Here is an 18427-nt window from a genome sequence, read left to right as displayed (position 1 = left end):
AACCAGTGTCTTAATATTAGTTCCATCAGTGTCTTCCCTTCATCATCAGATATCTTGATCCATTTCTTATGGGTCAATAAGCATTGTTCCCATCTTTGAGCTCTGCAAAGATGGCACAATGAAAAAACATAGACTTTGCTTCTTTTTAAGGCTGAATAGTATTCCATTGTATGTAAATGCCACATTCTCTTTACCCATTCATCTGTCGATGGACATTTATGTCATTCCCATGTTATTATGAATAGTGCTGCAGTGAACACAAGAGTGTTAATATTTCTTCAGAAGCCTGATTTCAATTATTTTGGATAAATACCCAGAAGTGGAATTGCTCAGACGGTGGTTCTATCTTTTATTTTTTGGAGGAACCTCCCTTTTGTTTTCTGTAGTGGCTGCATCATTATGCATTCCCACCAACAGTATACAAGCGTTCCAATTTTTCCATATCCTTGCCAGTGCTTGTTGTCTTTTATTTATTTATTGGATTTTGATAATACCCATCCTGACAGGTGTGAGGTTATATCTCTCTGTGGTTTTGATTTGCATTTCCCTGGTGCTTAGTGGCCTAAATATTTTTTCATATACCTGTTGGCCATTTATGTATCTTCTTTGGAGAAATGTCTATTTGAGTCTTTAGATCATTTTTTAACTGAGTTATTAAGCTTAATTTGGGGGGCGGGGTTTGTTGTTTGGGGAATTTTTTTTCTTGGAGTTAAGGAGTTCCTTAACTCTTTATCCTATATATGGATAAGGAGATTAACCTATCCTCTATATGATTTGTAAATATTTTCTCCCATTCGCAGATTGCCTTTTCACTTTGTTGATATTTCTTTTGCTGTGTAGAAGACTTGGTTTGATGTAGTCCTGCTTGTGCTTTTGGTGTCATATCTATGAAAACATTATCAAGGCCAGTGTCATGAAGCTTTCCACTATATTTTCTTCTAGGATATTGGCAGTTTCAGGTCTTACGTTTTGAGTCTTTAATCCATTTTGAGTTAATTTTTGTATATGGTGTAAGATAAGGTTTCAGTTTCATTCTTCTGTATGTGCATATCCAGTTTTCCCAACACCATTTGTTGAAGAGACTATCTTTTCCTCATTGTGTACTTCTAGCACCCTTGTTGAAGGTCAGTTGACCCTATATGTGTGGATTCATTTCTGAGCTCTCTGTTCTATATGTCTATTGGTCTATATGTCTGTCTTAATGCCAGTACCATACTATCTTGCTTACTGTAGCTTTGTAATATATTTTTAAATCAGGAAGTGTGATCTTCTTTCTCAAGATTGATTTGGCTATTTGTGGACTTTTGCGATTCTATATGAATTTTAGAATTGTTTTTTACTATTTCTGTAAAAAAAAAAAGCCATTGGGATTTTGGTAAGGGTTGCATTAAATCTGTAGATTGCTTTGGACAGTGTGGACATTCTGCAATATGGATAAACCTTGAGGACATGAGGCTAAGTGAGATAAGCCAGTCACAGAAAGACAAATATTACATGATTCCACTTATTTGAGGGACCTAAAATCCTAAAATTCATAGAACCAAAGAGTAGAATGGTAGTTGTCAGGGACTAGGAAGAGGAGAAAATGATGAGTTACTGATCAACAGGTATAAAATTTCAATTAAAGAAGATGAATATACTTTAGAGATCTACTGTACAACACTGTACCTACAGTCAACAATAATATATTGTAGACTTAAACATTTGTTAAAAGGGTAGATCTTTTGGGGGGCCTGGGTGGCTTAGGCAGTTAAGTGCCTGCCTTCAGCTCAGGTCATGATCCCAGGGGTCCTGGGATCAAACCCCCTACTCAGCGGGGAACCTGCTTCTTCCTGCCCTTCCCCCTGCTTGTGCTCTCTCTCTCTCTCAAATAAATAAATAAAATCCTTTAAAGAAAAAAGAGGGCAGATCTCTTATTAAATGTTCTTATCACAATTAAATTAAATCTAAAAAAGAAGAATTTAGACTTTGGCCTCAGACCCATGTTTGAATCGCATGCTTCTAGTAACTACTTGTAAAAACCTCACTTTTATCTACTGAAACCCCTCTTGTTTCCTTACAAACAGAGTTACCATCTGACCCAGCAAATACCCACTCTTAGGTATATATCTAAAAGACTTGAAAATAGATCTCAAAGGGCACCTGGGTGGCTCAATCGTTAAGCGTCTGCCTTCAGCTCAGGTCATGATCCTGGGGACCTGGGATGGAGTCCCGCATCAGGCTTCCTGCTCCACGGGAAGCCTGCTTCTCCCTCTTCCACTCCCCCTGCTTGTGTTCCCTCTCTCTTTGTGTCTCTCTCTGTCAAAAAAAAAAAAAAAAAACTTAAAAAAAGAATCCCTTAAAAAAAGAATCCCTTAAAAAAAATAGACCTCAAAAAAATACCTGTACACATATATTCATGGTGGTACTACGCACACTAGCCAAAAGGTAGAAATAAGCCAAATGTGCATCACTGGATGAACAGATAAACAAGTCGTGGCCCATCACTCATTGAAATGTTACGAAACCATGAAAAGGGATGAAGTACCGGTGTGTGCTATGACATGGATGAACCCCGTAAATATGCGAAGGAAAAGAAGCTAGACACGAAACGGTCACATATTCTGATTCTGTTTCTGGGAAATGTCCAGAACAGGCAAATCCATAGAGACGGAAAGCAGATTGGTGGTTGCCAGGGTCTGACTAGAGACAAACATGGTAGTAACTGTTTAATGGGCACAGGGTTTCCTTTGGGGCAATACAGATGCTTTGCCTCTAGGCAGCACCATGCCGGGTGTGTCCTCCATGCCCCTGATTGTTTCCGTTAGAATGCTTCATTTCATATGATGCGAAGATCACCCCCACAAGAATGAGAGAGAAAGAGGAAAGAAAGGGAGCAAGGAGTCTGGGCACCAACAGCCTCACCCTCACGTGGGTACTTGCTCAATGCAGATTCCCGGGCCCCACCCCAGCTCTGCTGAATCAGACGCTCCAGGGGTGGGGCTCCACTCTGCTTTCAGAAGCTGTCCAGATAATCACCATGCACGCTACAAGTCGAGATCCACAGTTTTAAGGATGAGATAGGATAACTGAGCATATGGTGGATGGTAAGCAGTGATTATTATGAGAGCCTGGTTCACTGGTTCCTTTGTCACAGGCTGAAAATGAGATTCTGCATCTCCGGGTCCCAACACGGCCCATCTGAGGCCCTAATGAATCCTGTGTCTTCGTTTCTCCTCTGTTTGAAAGGTTCAGACTCCAGAGACAGACGGCGATAAGCTGCATCTGGCGCCACCGCAGCCCGCCAAACAATTCCTCATCTCACCCCCGGCATCCCCTCCCGTTGGCTGGCAGCCCATCAGCGACGCCACGCCAGTGCTCAACTACGACCTCCTCTATGCTGTGGCCAAGCTAGGACCAGGTATGCTCTGTGACCCCTTTGGAAAATAAACATTGTCGGCAACCTCGAAAAGCCAAATGGGATTAACAGCCTTGAAATCCGGGGCTCATGGTAACATGTGCATTTCTAATGGGTTTATTGCTGTGTGTGAAGGGCGAGAGGGCTGATGGATGAGAGAGAAAGAACCAGCATCAGATTTTGTCCCTGTTTAACAGCAATTCGGGAACCGGGACTAAAATGTCTGTCCGTGCTGCTTCTGCATTGCAATGCAGATACTTTATGATTGGAAAGAGCTACCTAATTCTTACGGGATTCCTCTCTATACCATAAGGAATTTTGGTATATTTGGTATATTCCAGTATATTCTGGTTTTCTCAGAATAGGCGAAATAAGCTCTACCAGTTGGCATGAGGCTTCTATGCTGTGCAACGTTCCTTTATTGCTGCCATAGGAAAGCCCAGGAACCCTCTGAAACAAGACAGTCTTCCTGCCAAGGTGAAGCCCCTTGGTCTCCAAGAAGCTGGTCACAGTAGCCTTTACCTTAAGAAAAAATCTTATGGTCACTTCCTTCCAATGTTGGTATATGTGGCTCAGAATCTCTCGTTTTCAGGGCAGTATAGTATTCCACTGGACAAATAAATAAATACACACACACACACACACACACACACACCATCACACTTGATTCATCCAGTTTCCTGAGTTGGACATTTAGACTGTTTGCAGTTTCTCGCCGTTCCAGTCAAAGCTACAGTTAACATCCTTGTACATATCTCCTATGCACTGATCTGAAATTTCTTTATGCCGATACCTAGAAGTGATATCATCCTCACTTTCAGCAGACATTGCCACCTCGCTGGAAAAATACTCCCAAGTATTGTGATAGGTGAAATGAAATGGGGTCACTTATGTCAAGGGACTTCAAAATGGAGCTGGAGGGCGCCTGGGTGGCTCAGTTGGTTAAGCGACTGCCTTCGGCTCAGGTCATGATCCTGGAGTCCCGCATCGGGCTCCCTGCTCAGCGGGGAGTTTGCTTCTCCCTCTGACCCTCCCCCTTCTCATGTGCTCTCTCTCTCTCATTCTCTCGCTCTCAAATAAATAAATAAAATCTTTAAAATAAATAAAATAAAATGGAGCTGGAAGGCCCGTTAAAGAGATGGGACATAGGCACATCCTCACCCAGTAGGACCATGAACTTTTGAACTGGGCCCAACCACATACGATATTCCAAGAACTCAGCCTGCAACTTTCTATACTAAGAGATTTTGCTTAGTGACAGCCTTAGCAACAAGTCACCAGCCAAGATATTCTGCCACCAAGACCCACCAAAATTCTTCTTAAACAACGTATACAGGCATTCCCTTTTGTCTTTAAAAATGCTTGATTTTTGTTCCCTAGGGTGAGCAAACTATTTGGTTTGCTGCCCATATCTGTGTCCCCCAAACTGCAATTCTGAGACCCTAAAGAAATGCTTTTAGTTTTTACTGGCTCAGCCTCTTTTTTTTGGTTGACAGTATTTTTCCTGTATTATAGCAGGAGGGGAAGTGGTGGGAGGTGCAGGGGCTGCAACCGGGCGCAGCTGACGGTTTAGGCACTGTGGATCCGAGGGTAAATAATGCCCATCATGTCTGCTACTAGCTGGTCTCCTGGTGTGAGAGAAGACTTTAAAAATACAATCCCAGGGCGCCTGGGTGGCTCAGTTGGTTAAGCGACTGCCTTCGGCTCAGGTCATGATCCTGGAGTCCCGGAATCGAGTCCCGCATCGGGCTCCCTGCTCGGCAGGGAGTCTGCTTCTCCCTCTGACCCTCCTCCCTCTCATGCTCTCTGTCTCTCATTCTCTCTCTCTCAAATAAATAAAATCTTTGAAAAATAAATAAATAAATAAATAAATAAATAAATAAAAATACAATCCCAATGCCCTGATTGCACCCTAAGAGATTCTGATTTAATTGATTTGGTCAAGTTCAGGCATTAGTATTTTTTTAAAAGCTCCCCGGAACTCTCAAAAACCACTGACAGCCAAGTGACAAAAGGGCAGCGATGATAAACATATAATGAGTTGCTACCAGTGTTTCTTGGTGTGCTCAGGAAGACACTTGGACCAGAATCACCCACCCCAGAGGTCTGCAGTTTTATTTTATTTTATTTTTTTATTTTTTTTTTAAAGATTTTATTTATTTATTTGACAGAGAGAGAGATAGCGAGAGCAGTAACACAAGCAGGGGGAACAGGAGAGGGAGAAGCAGGCTTCTTGCCGAGCAGGGAGCCCGATGCAGGGCTTGATCCCAGGACCCTGAGATCATGACCTGAGCCGAAGGCAGACGCTTAACGACTGAGCCACCCAGGCGCCCGAGGTCTGCAGTTTTAATCATCACACGTGATGATTCTTGTACCCATGGAAATTTGAGGACCCTGGTTATTAGGGCAACCACTCCTAGGGCGATCACCCAGGATGACCAGTCCTGGATGAACCAGAACAGAATCACTGTTCTGGTTCACCCAGGACTGAAGGCTTCCTGGGAATTTTCAGTGTCAAACACAGGAAATTCCCAGGCAAACCAGGAAGGGAGGGCACCCTAGTGGGTCCTCAGATTAGGATGAGGCTGGTTTGAGTAATAAGCTCTCCCTGCAGAGACTAACTGGCCAAGTGGCCACTTGGGATAGGCCACTATCCCAAGTGGCCCGGAATTTAAATTATAGCACTCCCGAGAGCAAGCTACCTGGGGTTTCTTCCTAATTGCCGTCAAGACACTCAGCATCTCGGGGACCTTTACACACTGGCCATGGGCTGCCCCCCTCAAAGAGCCGTTGTGAGAAGCAGTAGGTGCCTGACTAAGAGGAGCTGAGGGCAGAAGCAATATAATAAGAAGAGTGGTATTCTCGAAATGTGATTTCTTTGAAAGCCTCATCCACGTGCAGGAAATCCGGAGCCAATGTACTTCCCATGCAAAGAGCCGTGTCTGTGATATGAATGAATGTGGAGTATATGCAATAAGTTGGGTCTGCCCAAGTCAAGCCTTGTGAGAGCATTTCCCACGGTAATTCAGGACACTCCAGAAGCAGGCACCCACAGCCCCGGATGGACCGGCTAGAGCCAAGGGCCTTGGAGCTGCTGGCTTGACTCTCCTGCACAGATGCTGACGACAACACGTTTGAACACCTCGTCGTACCGTTGCGCGAATGTCAGGAAGGGGAGCTTCAGAGAATCACTGAGGTCTTGGCTGGAGGACGTAGGAGTCCCTGGGCTGCCTGCATTTTACAGGAGGCGGAACCGAGAGGCCCAGACAGGGGAGAAGCCACTTGCCAGTGACAGAGCCCGGGGGTCCATGGCAATGCTCTTCCTCCTGCACTGTGTATAAGGGAGGCCCAGGCCAAGCCGGACATCCTGACTGCCAGATCCCAGCTGGCCTCAGGCGCGCTCTTGGAGCCAGGAATCCAGTAAATGCAAATCATTTTCTCCAAAATGGGAAGGGGAATTCATGTGTAGTTAATGTTCTCAAAGCTTGATGCAAAGATAGGATGAGGGCGGGTCTCCGGTACCCTCACTGGCTAAGGGAGCAGAGTCCCAGGTCTGGAAGACACGGCCAGGGGCGGGGGTGACCGGGAGCTGATGGAGGCAGAAGGGACAGATGGAGCAGGAGTTTGGCCTCAGAAGGGAGGCTTACAGAGCCTGGCACAGGGGAGGGAGGAAGGAGGAATGAAAGGGTCTTCAAGAGGCAGAGAAAACAAGGGGCTTCTTTTGAGAGCTGTGAATAACTTATCGACAGTGGTGAAAATGCATGCCCTCTACCTTAGTGGTGCTGCTGACCTCTGAGCCTTGCTTTCCCTTGCCCAGTGAATGTCCTCTAAAGCACTCGAGAGAGCAATTATTAATATTCCCATTCCCACTGGGAATATTAATGGCGCTCTTCTGTAATATTCTTACAGATCAGAACACTAAGCTGGAGAGAGATGAGCCAGTTTGCCCAAAGGGACACAGCTGGTTGGTGGCAGAGAAGAGTGTCAAGCCTGGCTCTGGTGACCCCCCCCCCCATGTGGCCAGATCCCCTGGCCTTTGACTGAGGACACTGGTGGCCTCGGTGGACGTGAGGCCCCCTCTGCTGTGACGCTGACGAAACACTTATCCTAACCGTGAATTGACAGTTATCCCTGGCGCCACTGTGACTCTCAGAAAGCCAAACCCAGGTGTGGCAGGCGTGCAAATGGAGGCCCGTGCACCATGTGTGTGTGTAAGGGCGAATACCGAGGGATTTCTGCTTTTGAAATGATGACTGATACTGTGTCCCGGGTGTGTTCTCTGGGATATGGTTCCCTCCATTCTTTGCCAGAAACTCGAGGCTGCTTCTCTTAAATTTTTTTATTTTTTAAAGATTTTTATTTATTTATTTGACAGAGAGAGAGAGAGCGCTAGAGAGGGAACACAAGCAGGGGGAGTGGGAGAGGGAGAAGCAGGCTTCCCGCGGAGCAGGGAGCCCGATGCGGGGCTCGATCCCAGGACCCTGGGATCATGACCTGAGCCGAAGGCGCTTAACGAAGGCTCAGACGCTTAACGACTGAGCCACCCAGGCGCCCCGAGGCTGCTTCTCTTTATTTAGTTCTCCACTTGTCCTCTTCCTGTGTCCTTGAAGCTTCTTTACCCCACACAGATGGATGATTCGCAGCCGACAACTGAGTTGAAAATATCACGGAGGCTGTGTTAGAAGCCTGGGTGTCAGTGGCTATTTCAGCCACAACAGTGAAGGAGCATAGCCACACCCCGTGTCCTGTCCTCCCCCCCCCCCCCACCACGAGGTGCCAAGGCAGGGACTTGTTCCTTCAAGCTCCTCATGGCACTTTGCACAAGTACTCCTGTACTCCTCCTAAGGTAGTTCTCTACTGTTCAACTCACTGCCTTCTCGACTTTTGGTACTCCCAGTGCCTGGTAGCACCTTGCACATAGTAGATGCTCAATAAATATTGCATGAATGCATACATGCATGAATGAGTGAATAGATCAGAGCCCTCAGCCTGCCTAGGGATCATTTCTTCACCAGCAAATTGTTGCTTTCTTACGGCTTTATCCAGACTGAGTCAGCAACACTAAATTAATGTTTTCTTCCAGGAGAGGTATTTGAGCGTTTCCGTTTGGGGGAAAAAAAAAAAAGATTTCGTGAGATTCATTTTTAATCCTTGGGCAGAAGCATTTCAGTAAGGAATTATAACTCATTCCGTGTTAAGGGATGGCTGCCTCAGTTCCGGGAGTATGGAAACACGGTAACATCAGAGCAGAGCAAGCAACTCAGAGGAATGGGGTTTGCTTCGGAGGAGTGACTAACACTGCTAAATTGGGAGAGCTGAGTGACTGAGAAGAGATGTGAGAATTGAAAGATGCTGAGCTAAAGTAAGTCTGAAGAAAGATCATCGTGGAGCAGGGATCCAGGGCAAGATGGCGCTCGGTCTGAGGGAGGATCACCTCAGCAAACCAGCTGGCTCACGGGAATGGGAATGTGCCCAGCCGCCCTGAAAGGCAAGGACGTGCATTACTAAGACCCTTTCGTGGAGGACACTCATGGAGGCTCCGACGAGCAGGAGCAGAACAGGACTCCCCTTCTTTGGGAAAGGAACAGTGGTGACCCTCTTCCAGACAGGAACAGCTCATGCTCATGGAACTTGTGGAGAGGCTCTTGAAATAAGCATAGAGAGTGCAATTACAGTGGAACCATGATCAAACCCAAGCCTGTGGGATTCCTTTGAAATCCTTCACAGGCTGTTATAACACTTCTTATGACATAAGGGCCCCATAACCCTGGAGAAGCAAGTCTGGTTCTATTTATTGCAGTGAGAACAAGTTTATACTCAGGAAAATGTGAGAGGCACCATTTCAAGCATTCTTCACTGTGTCCCCATGACTGTATGTTCTGTTTTTGATCCAAAGTAAGTAAAATAGACAAATTAGGAAAAAAAATTTTAAATAGAAACAGCAGTTAAAACATATATAGGGCTTACTGTGTGCCAGGCACTGTTCTGGATACCTTACTATATTATCTCCGTTAATGCTCACAGCGACTCCATGAGACAAGAATTGCTATTCTCTTCGTAGATCTAGCTGGGGCATGTGAAGCACAGAGTGGTTAAGTAACTTGCCCAAGGCTGCACAGCTGGTAGGTTAAAATATGTTCCTCTGCCACTGGGAAGAAGCAGAAAGAATTGATTGAGCGAGCACCTTTGCCCTGGGGAGTGAAAAGTTTGAGAAACCAGAGAGGTCTCTTGAATCGTAAAATTAATTTCTCTAGAAGAAATTCAAGACTGTTGCTAAAGGAAAATTTTAAAACGCAAAACAACTTACACAATGTGTTCCTCCACCTTTCATTTCTGCACTTATCGGCACCCCCCATCCCCCCCCCGCAACACAGCCACTGGGTCAGGCTTTAAGGCCTGTTCAGTGCTTTTCTCTGTGGCCCCGTGGGACACGGGGATCAGAATTTGCCTTCTGCTCTGCTTCAAAGACAGCTACGGGCTCTGTAAAACAGAGGCTTTCTACATTGCCATTAGTCCTCCTGGTGAATTTAGAGAAGCCCATCATCTAACAATCATCTAGACAAAAGAAGAAGGGCTTTGACCTAGTGGAGGATGAATCGAATATTTATTTTGGTTTATTTTATAGCTATTATTCCTGACTCCAGAAAGAGTACGGTGCTATGTTCTTTTCAGATATAAAACCCAGCCCAGCAAGACAGCTTATCTCTACCCATCAGCCAAAATGGAAACACAAAGATGTTACAATGTACTAAATGGGTGGCAAATCAGAGGTGGGATGTGAAATGCCAGGCTTTGTTCTGCTCTCTAGGATGGCTCTGGAAGGTCATGTTCATTGTCGCTGAAAATGCCTGCAGGGAATGATATGAAAGTCATTGTCTATTCCTTTTTTTTTTCTCCTGTTATTTTTAGCTCTTGTTAGGGAGATCAATTTTAGTTAACTGCAGAGGAGGGCTTAAAATGGTGCCCAAGTTTCAAGTTGCGTATATCTGCTATATTTAGCCTTTTTTTCCCCCCCAAATTCTTCTCCATCAAAACATGCTATAGTAAAGCAGTTTTGCTGGTTTGCTGCCTAGTGCACGGCGTTTCCTCTACATGGAAAATATATTTCATTAATTCATGTAACTTACAAGGAAGAAACAGTTTCTATTCCAGGCTCACTGATTCAAAGGTAGAGAAAATTCCATTTTTTAAATATAGATGAACACCTATATTTTGGGCGCATGTGGTATGACTATTACATAAGCTTCCAGTTCTTGTTCAACAACTGCTATTTTCTGATCACAGATATGAAAAGCAAATAAAACAGTCAGGCTCCAGCGTTCCCACTCGCGCGGTCTCTTCCGTCATTCCCCACCCAAGGCACGCAGATTTGTGATTCTGCACCACATGCTCAGAATTTTCCATTTCCTTTCAAAGAATTTTCCCTGGAGGGGCGCCTGGGTGGCTCAGTTGGTTAAATGTCCGACTCTTGATCTCAGCTCAGGTCTTGATCTCAGAGTTGTGAGTTCAAGCCCCGCGTTGGGCTCCACTCTGAGCATGGAGCCTACTTAAAAACAAAACAATAACAAACAAACAAACAAAACCTATGATTTAAGAAATTTCCCTGGGGGAAAAAGTGTCTGAAAAGCTTTTCGTCTCAGCATATATTCCACAATTATTTTTAATCACTGTTGAGTAGCAACATAAAATACTTCTTTTTCTTCTTTCACAGGTAAAATACGCACATGGTAGAATAATAGAAAAGACACATGACCATCCCCAGAGCTATGCCCTTAGCCAAGCCCCTAATATCAGGAAAGGTCAAACAGGATGGTCATTTCTAGAGAGGAAAACCTCACGCCTCTCTGACCAAGCAGCTCTTTCTCTCCTTCTGTTGCTACTTTTCTGTCATCTGTGTGGATGAGCCCTACCTCACAGGCTTCAGAGAACCCCTTTACTCGGTCTCCCTTTATCTTCCCACCCCTACTCCCTCCGTGGTTTCCCTAGTCTCCTTGGTCCATACCTTCCCTGGAGGGCTCCACTTCCTTGTCTCAGCTGTGAATTCAGGTCCTCAGTCAACTGGTTGTCCCCATGAAGTACTTTAGATCCTAAATGACCTAGGAGGGAATGAAGATCCGTGCCCCTGCCTCATCCAGTCTAAGAGGGAAACCCCCAAAAGATAAACAAACTTTCCGTTATTGAAATAGGACACCTCTTCTAACAAAATGATAGAAGCATTCTCTTTTCCTTCGCCCTCTCTTTGGCATCCCCATCTCTTCCTCTCCTCCCACCCCATTTTACCAAGGGGACCCTTTATGTTTTCCTACTTTGATGTGGGTTGGGACTAAGGATGAGAGGGAAGGAGGAAGAACCCCCAATGTTTATGTGGATAATAGTTTCCTGATGTGAGCTCATGCTAGACCCGCTGAGGTAAAGCCTGTGTGCCACCCTGATGAGAGGCAATATGGCAGTCATGCTTTGGCCTTGGCATACCTCAATTGGAGTCCTAGCTCCACTCGTTTGAGGTGACCTTGAGCAATTTACTTCACTTCTCTGCACCTCTTTTTTTTTCTTTTCAATGGTGATTTTTGACAATTTGCAAGGTCATCATGAGGATGGAATAATTAATACACATGAGGTACCTGGTCCAGTGCCTGGCACACAGGAACTACCAGATCCATGATGTGTGTGATGGTCATTTTGCTCTGAGCAGTATCGTTTAGCAGGACATCCTCTGAGAGATGTTTCCTGTGCCAGTATATGTATTGAGGTATGGAAAGCACTTGGAATAGTGTCTACCAGCCAGCGAGAACCATATTCCTATCCTTCGTGACGGTGGTGGTGGTGATTTACCTGGGCTTGTTCTCTGAACTTTACATGGGCATGGGGTGGTCTGTGCTTTGCTTTATACTCTTTGCCTCCCAAGCTTAGAGGACATTCTTTGACAGAAGCAGCTGCTGCACGAAGGATAAGGGACAGAGTTGCCATTCAGTGATTTGACCCCACCCTCAAAATTACCTACAGCACTTTTCTCTGGGGTTGAGCAAAATGAAATGTGAGCTCATGGAAACACAAAGGTATGGGAGAGAAGAAATGTGCAAAGGACTTCTCTCTCTGGAATGTTTCTTCCTCCCGGGAATATTGGTTTTAATCGAGAATCCTCTTTCCACTTCTACTTAGAAAATAAGTTCTTTCTCCACTCCCAGATTGAGCTTGAATAGGCAGTTGTGATATACACCTCTCCAGGAAGCCCCTCTGCCCTGGGACACCTCCTCTTCTCTTTTGTAGCTGTCTGTGAGGCTCCAACATGAAGAAAGATATTTCTCTTGCTTTACGACGATGACTAAAACTCGGAGTGTGAGTTTGAATCCAGGCACCACCTCTTACTAGCTGTGTGACCTGGAGAAACTTTCTTAACCCCTCTGTGCCTCCTCAACAGTAAAATCAGATTGTTAGAGGTATCAAATGAGATAACCTGTATGAATCTATATGTCCAACACAGGACGTGGTGAATGCTCAGTGTGGGTTACCTATTTTTGGTCACTCAATTTTTAAACCATATCTTAAGTCTTTTATTAAAATGTAAATGTGCCTACGTTAAGCTCTTTGCTCAGTGTTTCTCAGTGCGAAAGCTGTGATATTTTGGAACTGACAGTCCTACACATCGCAGTCCGTTTAGCATCTTTGGGCATCACCTGCTAAATGCCAGTATCCACACGCAACCCAGTCCCTGTGAAAACCAAAAAATGAAAATTAAAAAAAAAAAAATCCCTGTTGCATTTCCAGACATCACTGGCAGCTTAGCACCCTTGTTTGAGAACAATACTGATTACACTTCTGCACTATTTATCAGGTGGTTCTCGAATGCGAGAGAGACGTAGAGGTAAGCAGTGCCTAGGAAGAGGTCAAAGGTGCCAGTGTGAGGCAGACAAAAGAGGAGTGAGAGAGGGGAGCAGTCCAGAGAGGTGTCACCAGCCACCCCCCTTCCCGAGACCCACCCACACACTTTCTTTCCTCCCCTTTGGGAGAAGATGAGCTTGCTGGTAGATAACTTTAAAATACCGTTAAATCATGTATGGGGGCGGTGGTACAGCTTTTGGAAACTTCCTGATGTTTTATACCATAATTCCTCCCTTTCTTGGGGAGCACTTTTGGGCCCGAAGCAAACCAGCATTAGCCCTGCCAGGACTGAGAGAGGCTTAAAAGACATGATGACTTCAGACACAGCCAGGGTCTGGGAGGAAGAAAGGAAGTGCAACTCACCACACCCCTACTTCCTGCAGCTGCAGGTGGCTCTCCTGCCGCGCCCCCCAACTCTGACCCTCCCCCCCAGTCCTCTGAGAGCTACCTCAGGGCCAGGCACCTCTGTCTCTGCTGTTGACAAGGGAGTGGTAGAGCGGGGCTTGGCAGCCTAGCTCACCTTGCCCACCCTGCCGAATTGAAGTCCCAAACCTAATACATGAAAGGAAAGGAAATCTAAGTGTGAGCACCTTTCAAGCACATTTCAGATTACACACACTCTTCCCTCAGTCTGTTTTAAATCCCGTGAACAGGCAACATGCTCAGTAAAACTAACACATAGAAATTCCATGTTTTTGTTCCATAGATCAGGACGGATGCCCCCTCGTTCTCTTGAAAATAGCACATTCACAATAAAAATACTGAGGAAAGGGGTTTGTAGGGCCTTCTGTGAGAAGCCTGAAATCACTGTAATATTGGAATCAACCTTCCTCATCTTACTCAAATATAAAGGGCTCTTAATTTAGATCAAGTTCAATGCGTGCACACAACCCAGCATGGTTCTGTGTTCAAGGGCCCTGTTGGAAATGGTCTTCGCCCTTGCCTTGATAAGCCACTCTTAAAATTCAGTGCAGATTAATAACAGAGGCCTTCTTTTCCCTATTCGGTTCAGAACTCACTGAGGGTTAGATAAGACTAAGACAGAGGAGATGAATAATGCCAGCTCTGTTTCTGAGGCTGTGCTGAAGCCCAGAATGTGGCTGGGTTGAGCACCAGCCAGGGCTTGCCAATGCTGAAATCCAGAGCCGAGCAGTCGGGACTCCCCCTGCCTGCCCACAGACTGCCCCACACGGGGCGGGGTCTCCTGTGCTGGCCTTCACACATGGCCGAGAGCTGAGCAGGGCACAGGCCCTTTGCAGGCAGGGGTGGCCCAAAGAGCAAAGTGGAGAGGGTGAGCTGAGCAGTTTCAGTTCTTTTGCCCTAAGTTGTCGCTCTCCTTCCACTGGAGAGGAGTAAGAAAGCGGCCACAGAGAGAGGTCCCAAGTGGCTTGCTCGTGCAGCTTCATCCATAAGGAAGGAAGGATGGAGACTGGTGTGGTATCCAGTCTAATGTAACACGTGAGCAGAGAAAAGAGGATAAAGCACAAGCAATTCATTTCAACTAAAGTTGTAGTGGCTTAGCTTGCTTCTGAGCAAAGAGAACTTGTATGACCCATAACTTACCAATTGCCACATAACAGACTATCCCGAAATGAAGGCCTTGAAACAACAACAATCTTTTTTTTTTGCTCACAAATCTTCTATTTAGGCAGGGCTCAGGGGGACAGCTCATCTCTGCTCCATGCAACATTGCTCAGGCCCCTCAGCCGGAGACTGGCAAATCAACTTTCAAGATGGCTTACTCACATGGCTGGCACATCGGTGTGGCTGTTGGCTGAAAGCTCAGACAGGTTGTAGGTGAGGGACCCTGGTTCCTCTCCACGTGAGCCTCTTCATGGGCTGCTTGCGCTTCCTTACAACATGGACACAAGGTTCTAGGAATGAGCATCCTGACAGAGCAAGGTAGAAGTGCGTGTGTTTTTGCGACGCAACCCAGAATTCACACTGATTACTTCTGCCACGGTGTATTAGTGAAGGCAGTCAGAAAGGCCTGTCCAGATTTGAGGGGAGAGGACACAGTGGGAACAATCCTCCATGAAGAACAGGCAAAGTTATTGAAGAGTAATGTTTAGCAAGAAATATTATGGCCGTCACTGTGAAACACGATCAATCCACTAAGACCCTAACTTTCCTATTGAGAATTCACTATCCATATGAGAGACTATAAAATTAAGACCAGAAGGAAAGATAGAAAATTTTTTTCAGAGTCCCAGGCTACCATAAGAGATGTAAGTCAAATCACTTTATAATATATAGCCCTTTTTTTTTCATAATTGATTGTTATCTTTTGAGACGATTCACTGTCAAGGAGACCATGCCTAGAATAACTACCAATTGGCCAGAACAAAAAGAGGCAAGATGTTCCTCTTTAGCTAGAGAACAAATATTCACTAAAATATAAGTTGCCTTAAGGACGTATTAAAAGTAAAAGTTAAACCCAGCTCCCTTTCAGGAGTGTCTCTTGTCAAACATGACCCAGTGGGAGTCAGGACGGGAAGTGCCAGAGAGTGATTATGAGCACATTCTTTGAGGTCTGATGGGCCCGAGTTTGAATCCTGGCTCTGTCATATACTTCCTCTGTGATCTCAATTTCCTCTTGGATTAACTAGACAGGATGCCACCCACAGTACAGAGCTGTCGTCATCATTAAATACCCAGTTGATGTGAAGTACTGAGAGCTGTGTCTGGCATTTAGTAAGGGTGTGGGAAATAGTCGTTGTGATATTTAAAGCAGATGGTAAGTTTCCATGACACCCCTCTGCCAGCACACTGAAAATTGGGTAAATACTTGCCCTTACTTGGTTTAAGCTTAGCTGAAAATCTAAAACTTACACACCTTAAACACTAGGAGAAAAATTCACATTGCGAGTACGTACTGGACATTGTACAAATATGTCAAACGGCCAAGGTTGGGGCCTTTTATAAATCAGCAATGTATTTATTGAGCATTTACTTGTATGTGAAGCTGAAGCCATCACCGAAACCACCACTTTAGCAGCTTGGAATATAAAACATCGCCAGATGAAACAACTAATGTATAATGTAAAAGGTGATATGATTAGGCATTACAAACAAGTGATTCAGAAAAAGAAAGAGATCTCGTTTAAAATCAGTTTAAGAGTTGGTCCTTCTCATGGGGACACAAGCGTGGAAAAGGTGGGGAGAGAGGAACTTACCGATGGGGGTTGGGCAGTAGCAAGGAGAGCAAGGGTCGTTCCATCTTGAAGGTCGGAATTTACGACACTCCCCTGTGCATTTGAGCTGAGGGACTCAGCATGTCATCATCCACCCTTCTTGCTGTTTACAGCCGTGACTCCACTGAGTAGAAGCTCTTTGGAATGACTCACCTGCTTAATTCTTCAGCTGCTTTGTGGTGTGACTAGATGAGTTCATCATATTGAAAACGGGAAGTTATTTGGGGCAGCAGCACTGACCACCATGTCACCTTAAATCATCATGTCATGAATCTCAGGAGGGCTTTCTTACGTATCTGACAAATATTCCTTTATTTCATAGCATCAGTGTGGTTGTTATTCCCATTTTGCTGATGGGGAAAACTGAGGCATAGGATGTTATGTGTCTCTCAGCATCACGCCACGACTACGTGATGAGGCGATGTCCCCAAATGTTGTTTCAGGAAGCTTATTGTGACAGGGAGGATTAGTTCCTATGGTGGGGAAACCAGCTGAGAGTCGCTGGGGTGGGAGGAGGTGAACTGTGAATGGGGGCATTACGAGCAGGAGGTTGTGAGGGAGCCTATGGAGGAATGTTTCAAAGCAGGACTGAATAACGCTCCTGGGCAGGTTAACTACCATGGATGGAAGGCAGAGGAGCTTCCAGGATGACCAGCTCTGCGGATTGGCACTAGAAGATGGAACCTCCCAGAGAAATGTGATAGCTGGAAAGGAAACATAGATGGACAGGGAACATAACTAGTTCTACTTTGGATATGTGAGTTTAGAGAAGAGTGGGAGATTTTTGTAGAGATGTCCATATAAGGCCAGATGCAGGTGTGCGTTCAGGCTGAGGACATAGCGTCTCATAGAGACAGACATTGAGAGCTCTTGATGCTCCAGAGAGAGACTCTTCAGAGAAGAATGGCAGCCATGCGAGGCATAAAGCAGACCCTCGCCTCATGCCTGCTCCACTCTCCAGTCTTTTGAAAGCCTCTGGGACGGGGGTTCCATCTCCTGGAGCTCCAGCTCACATGAGGACCTGCCCAAGGAAAGGAAACCCTTTCCTTCTATCTCAAGAGTTTTCTGATTAGGTATCTGAACCGTCTCGGCTCTGCTATCATGTGCGTAAATATAGCTTTGTAACATCTTCCTGCCCTTACCACATCTCATTATGCTGATTTTTAGAGACCGTGCTTAATCACACTGATTATTTTAGAGAGAATTCAAGAAGGGGCCAACTCCTGGCCCACAAGCTGAGGGTGGCAGCATGATGGGGAACCTCCGGGGGTACTCGGACCAGCAGTCACCCACACACGTCACCTTGTCCCCCAGCCCCCTGCTCAGAACAGGGGTGTGACCGTCTCCCTCCTGAGAGCAGGAAGCAGCCCATGGACACCTCCACTTCCTCCAGACTTGCAGGAATCAGGACGTGGTGGAGGGTTTGAACACAGACGTAAGGATTGGGAGTGTCATGGGTGACCCTCTGCTCGTCCTTTCAAAGAAATGCTCCAATGGCCATGCTCCGTGGAGTGTGGCAGCACCAGCCCCCCCTGAGGGGACAGGGCCCCCACGGGGTCCTTGTCTCCTGCCAAGTCCAGTTGGTCACCCTGCAGGGTGACAGCATTGACGTCAGCCCTCATGGTAGGGAATTAGCTCAAGCCCAAAGGGAAAGAGAGGCCAAAAAAAGAAAACTTCAATCCAGCCACACCAAAGCTGCTACTTTTTATTTTGTGGGGCTCTTAACAGCTGTTAAGCTTTGCTGGATTTTGATAGTAAGAAAGTTTCCAAAAATAGAACAGTGAAATGTCAGAGTTAATGGGATCACAGCGATAAAATAGCTCTACTACCAAGCAGCCTGACTTTGTTAGCTCGACGGGCTCCACAATGTGAGAGTTGCCCAGCATCTTTCCGGCCCCATCCTGAGTGTGCCCTCAGCACACCGACTGGAGAGGAAAGCGCTCAGGTTTGAATTGGT

The 18427-nt window shown here is 45.8% G+C and overlaps 1 protein-coding gene across 5 annotated transcripts in view; it reads left to right on the top strand.

Moving 5' to 3' along the window:
* The window catches only part of RCAN2 (regulator of calcineurin 2), a 266517-nt gene that overhangs the window by 241708 nt on the left and 6382 nt on the right, over positions 1-18427 (top strand). For all 5 annotated transcript variants that reach the window (XM_064597680.1, XM_064597678.1, XM_064597682.1 and 2 more), the window contains one exon: positions 3229-3400. In XM_064597680.1, coding sequence (XP_064453750.1) covers positions 3229-3400 — 172 coding nt within the window. The remainder of the gene's footprint in view (positions 1-3228; positions 3401-18427) is intronic.

This window comes from Mirounga angustirostris, unplaced genomic scaffold (genome assembly GCF_029215605.1).
Source record: "Mirounga angustirostris isolate CCGP_5_RB_7025 unplaced genomic scaffold, mMirAng1.0.hap1 SCAF_8, whole genome shotgun sequence".
Lineage (NCBI taxonomy): Eukaryota > Metazoa > Chordata > Mammalia > Carnivora > Phocidae > Mirounga > Mirounga angustirostris.
The sequence above is the reverse complement of the archived record's forward strand: the minus strand, read 5'-3'. Positions and strand labels throughout refer to the sequence as shown.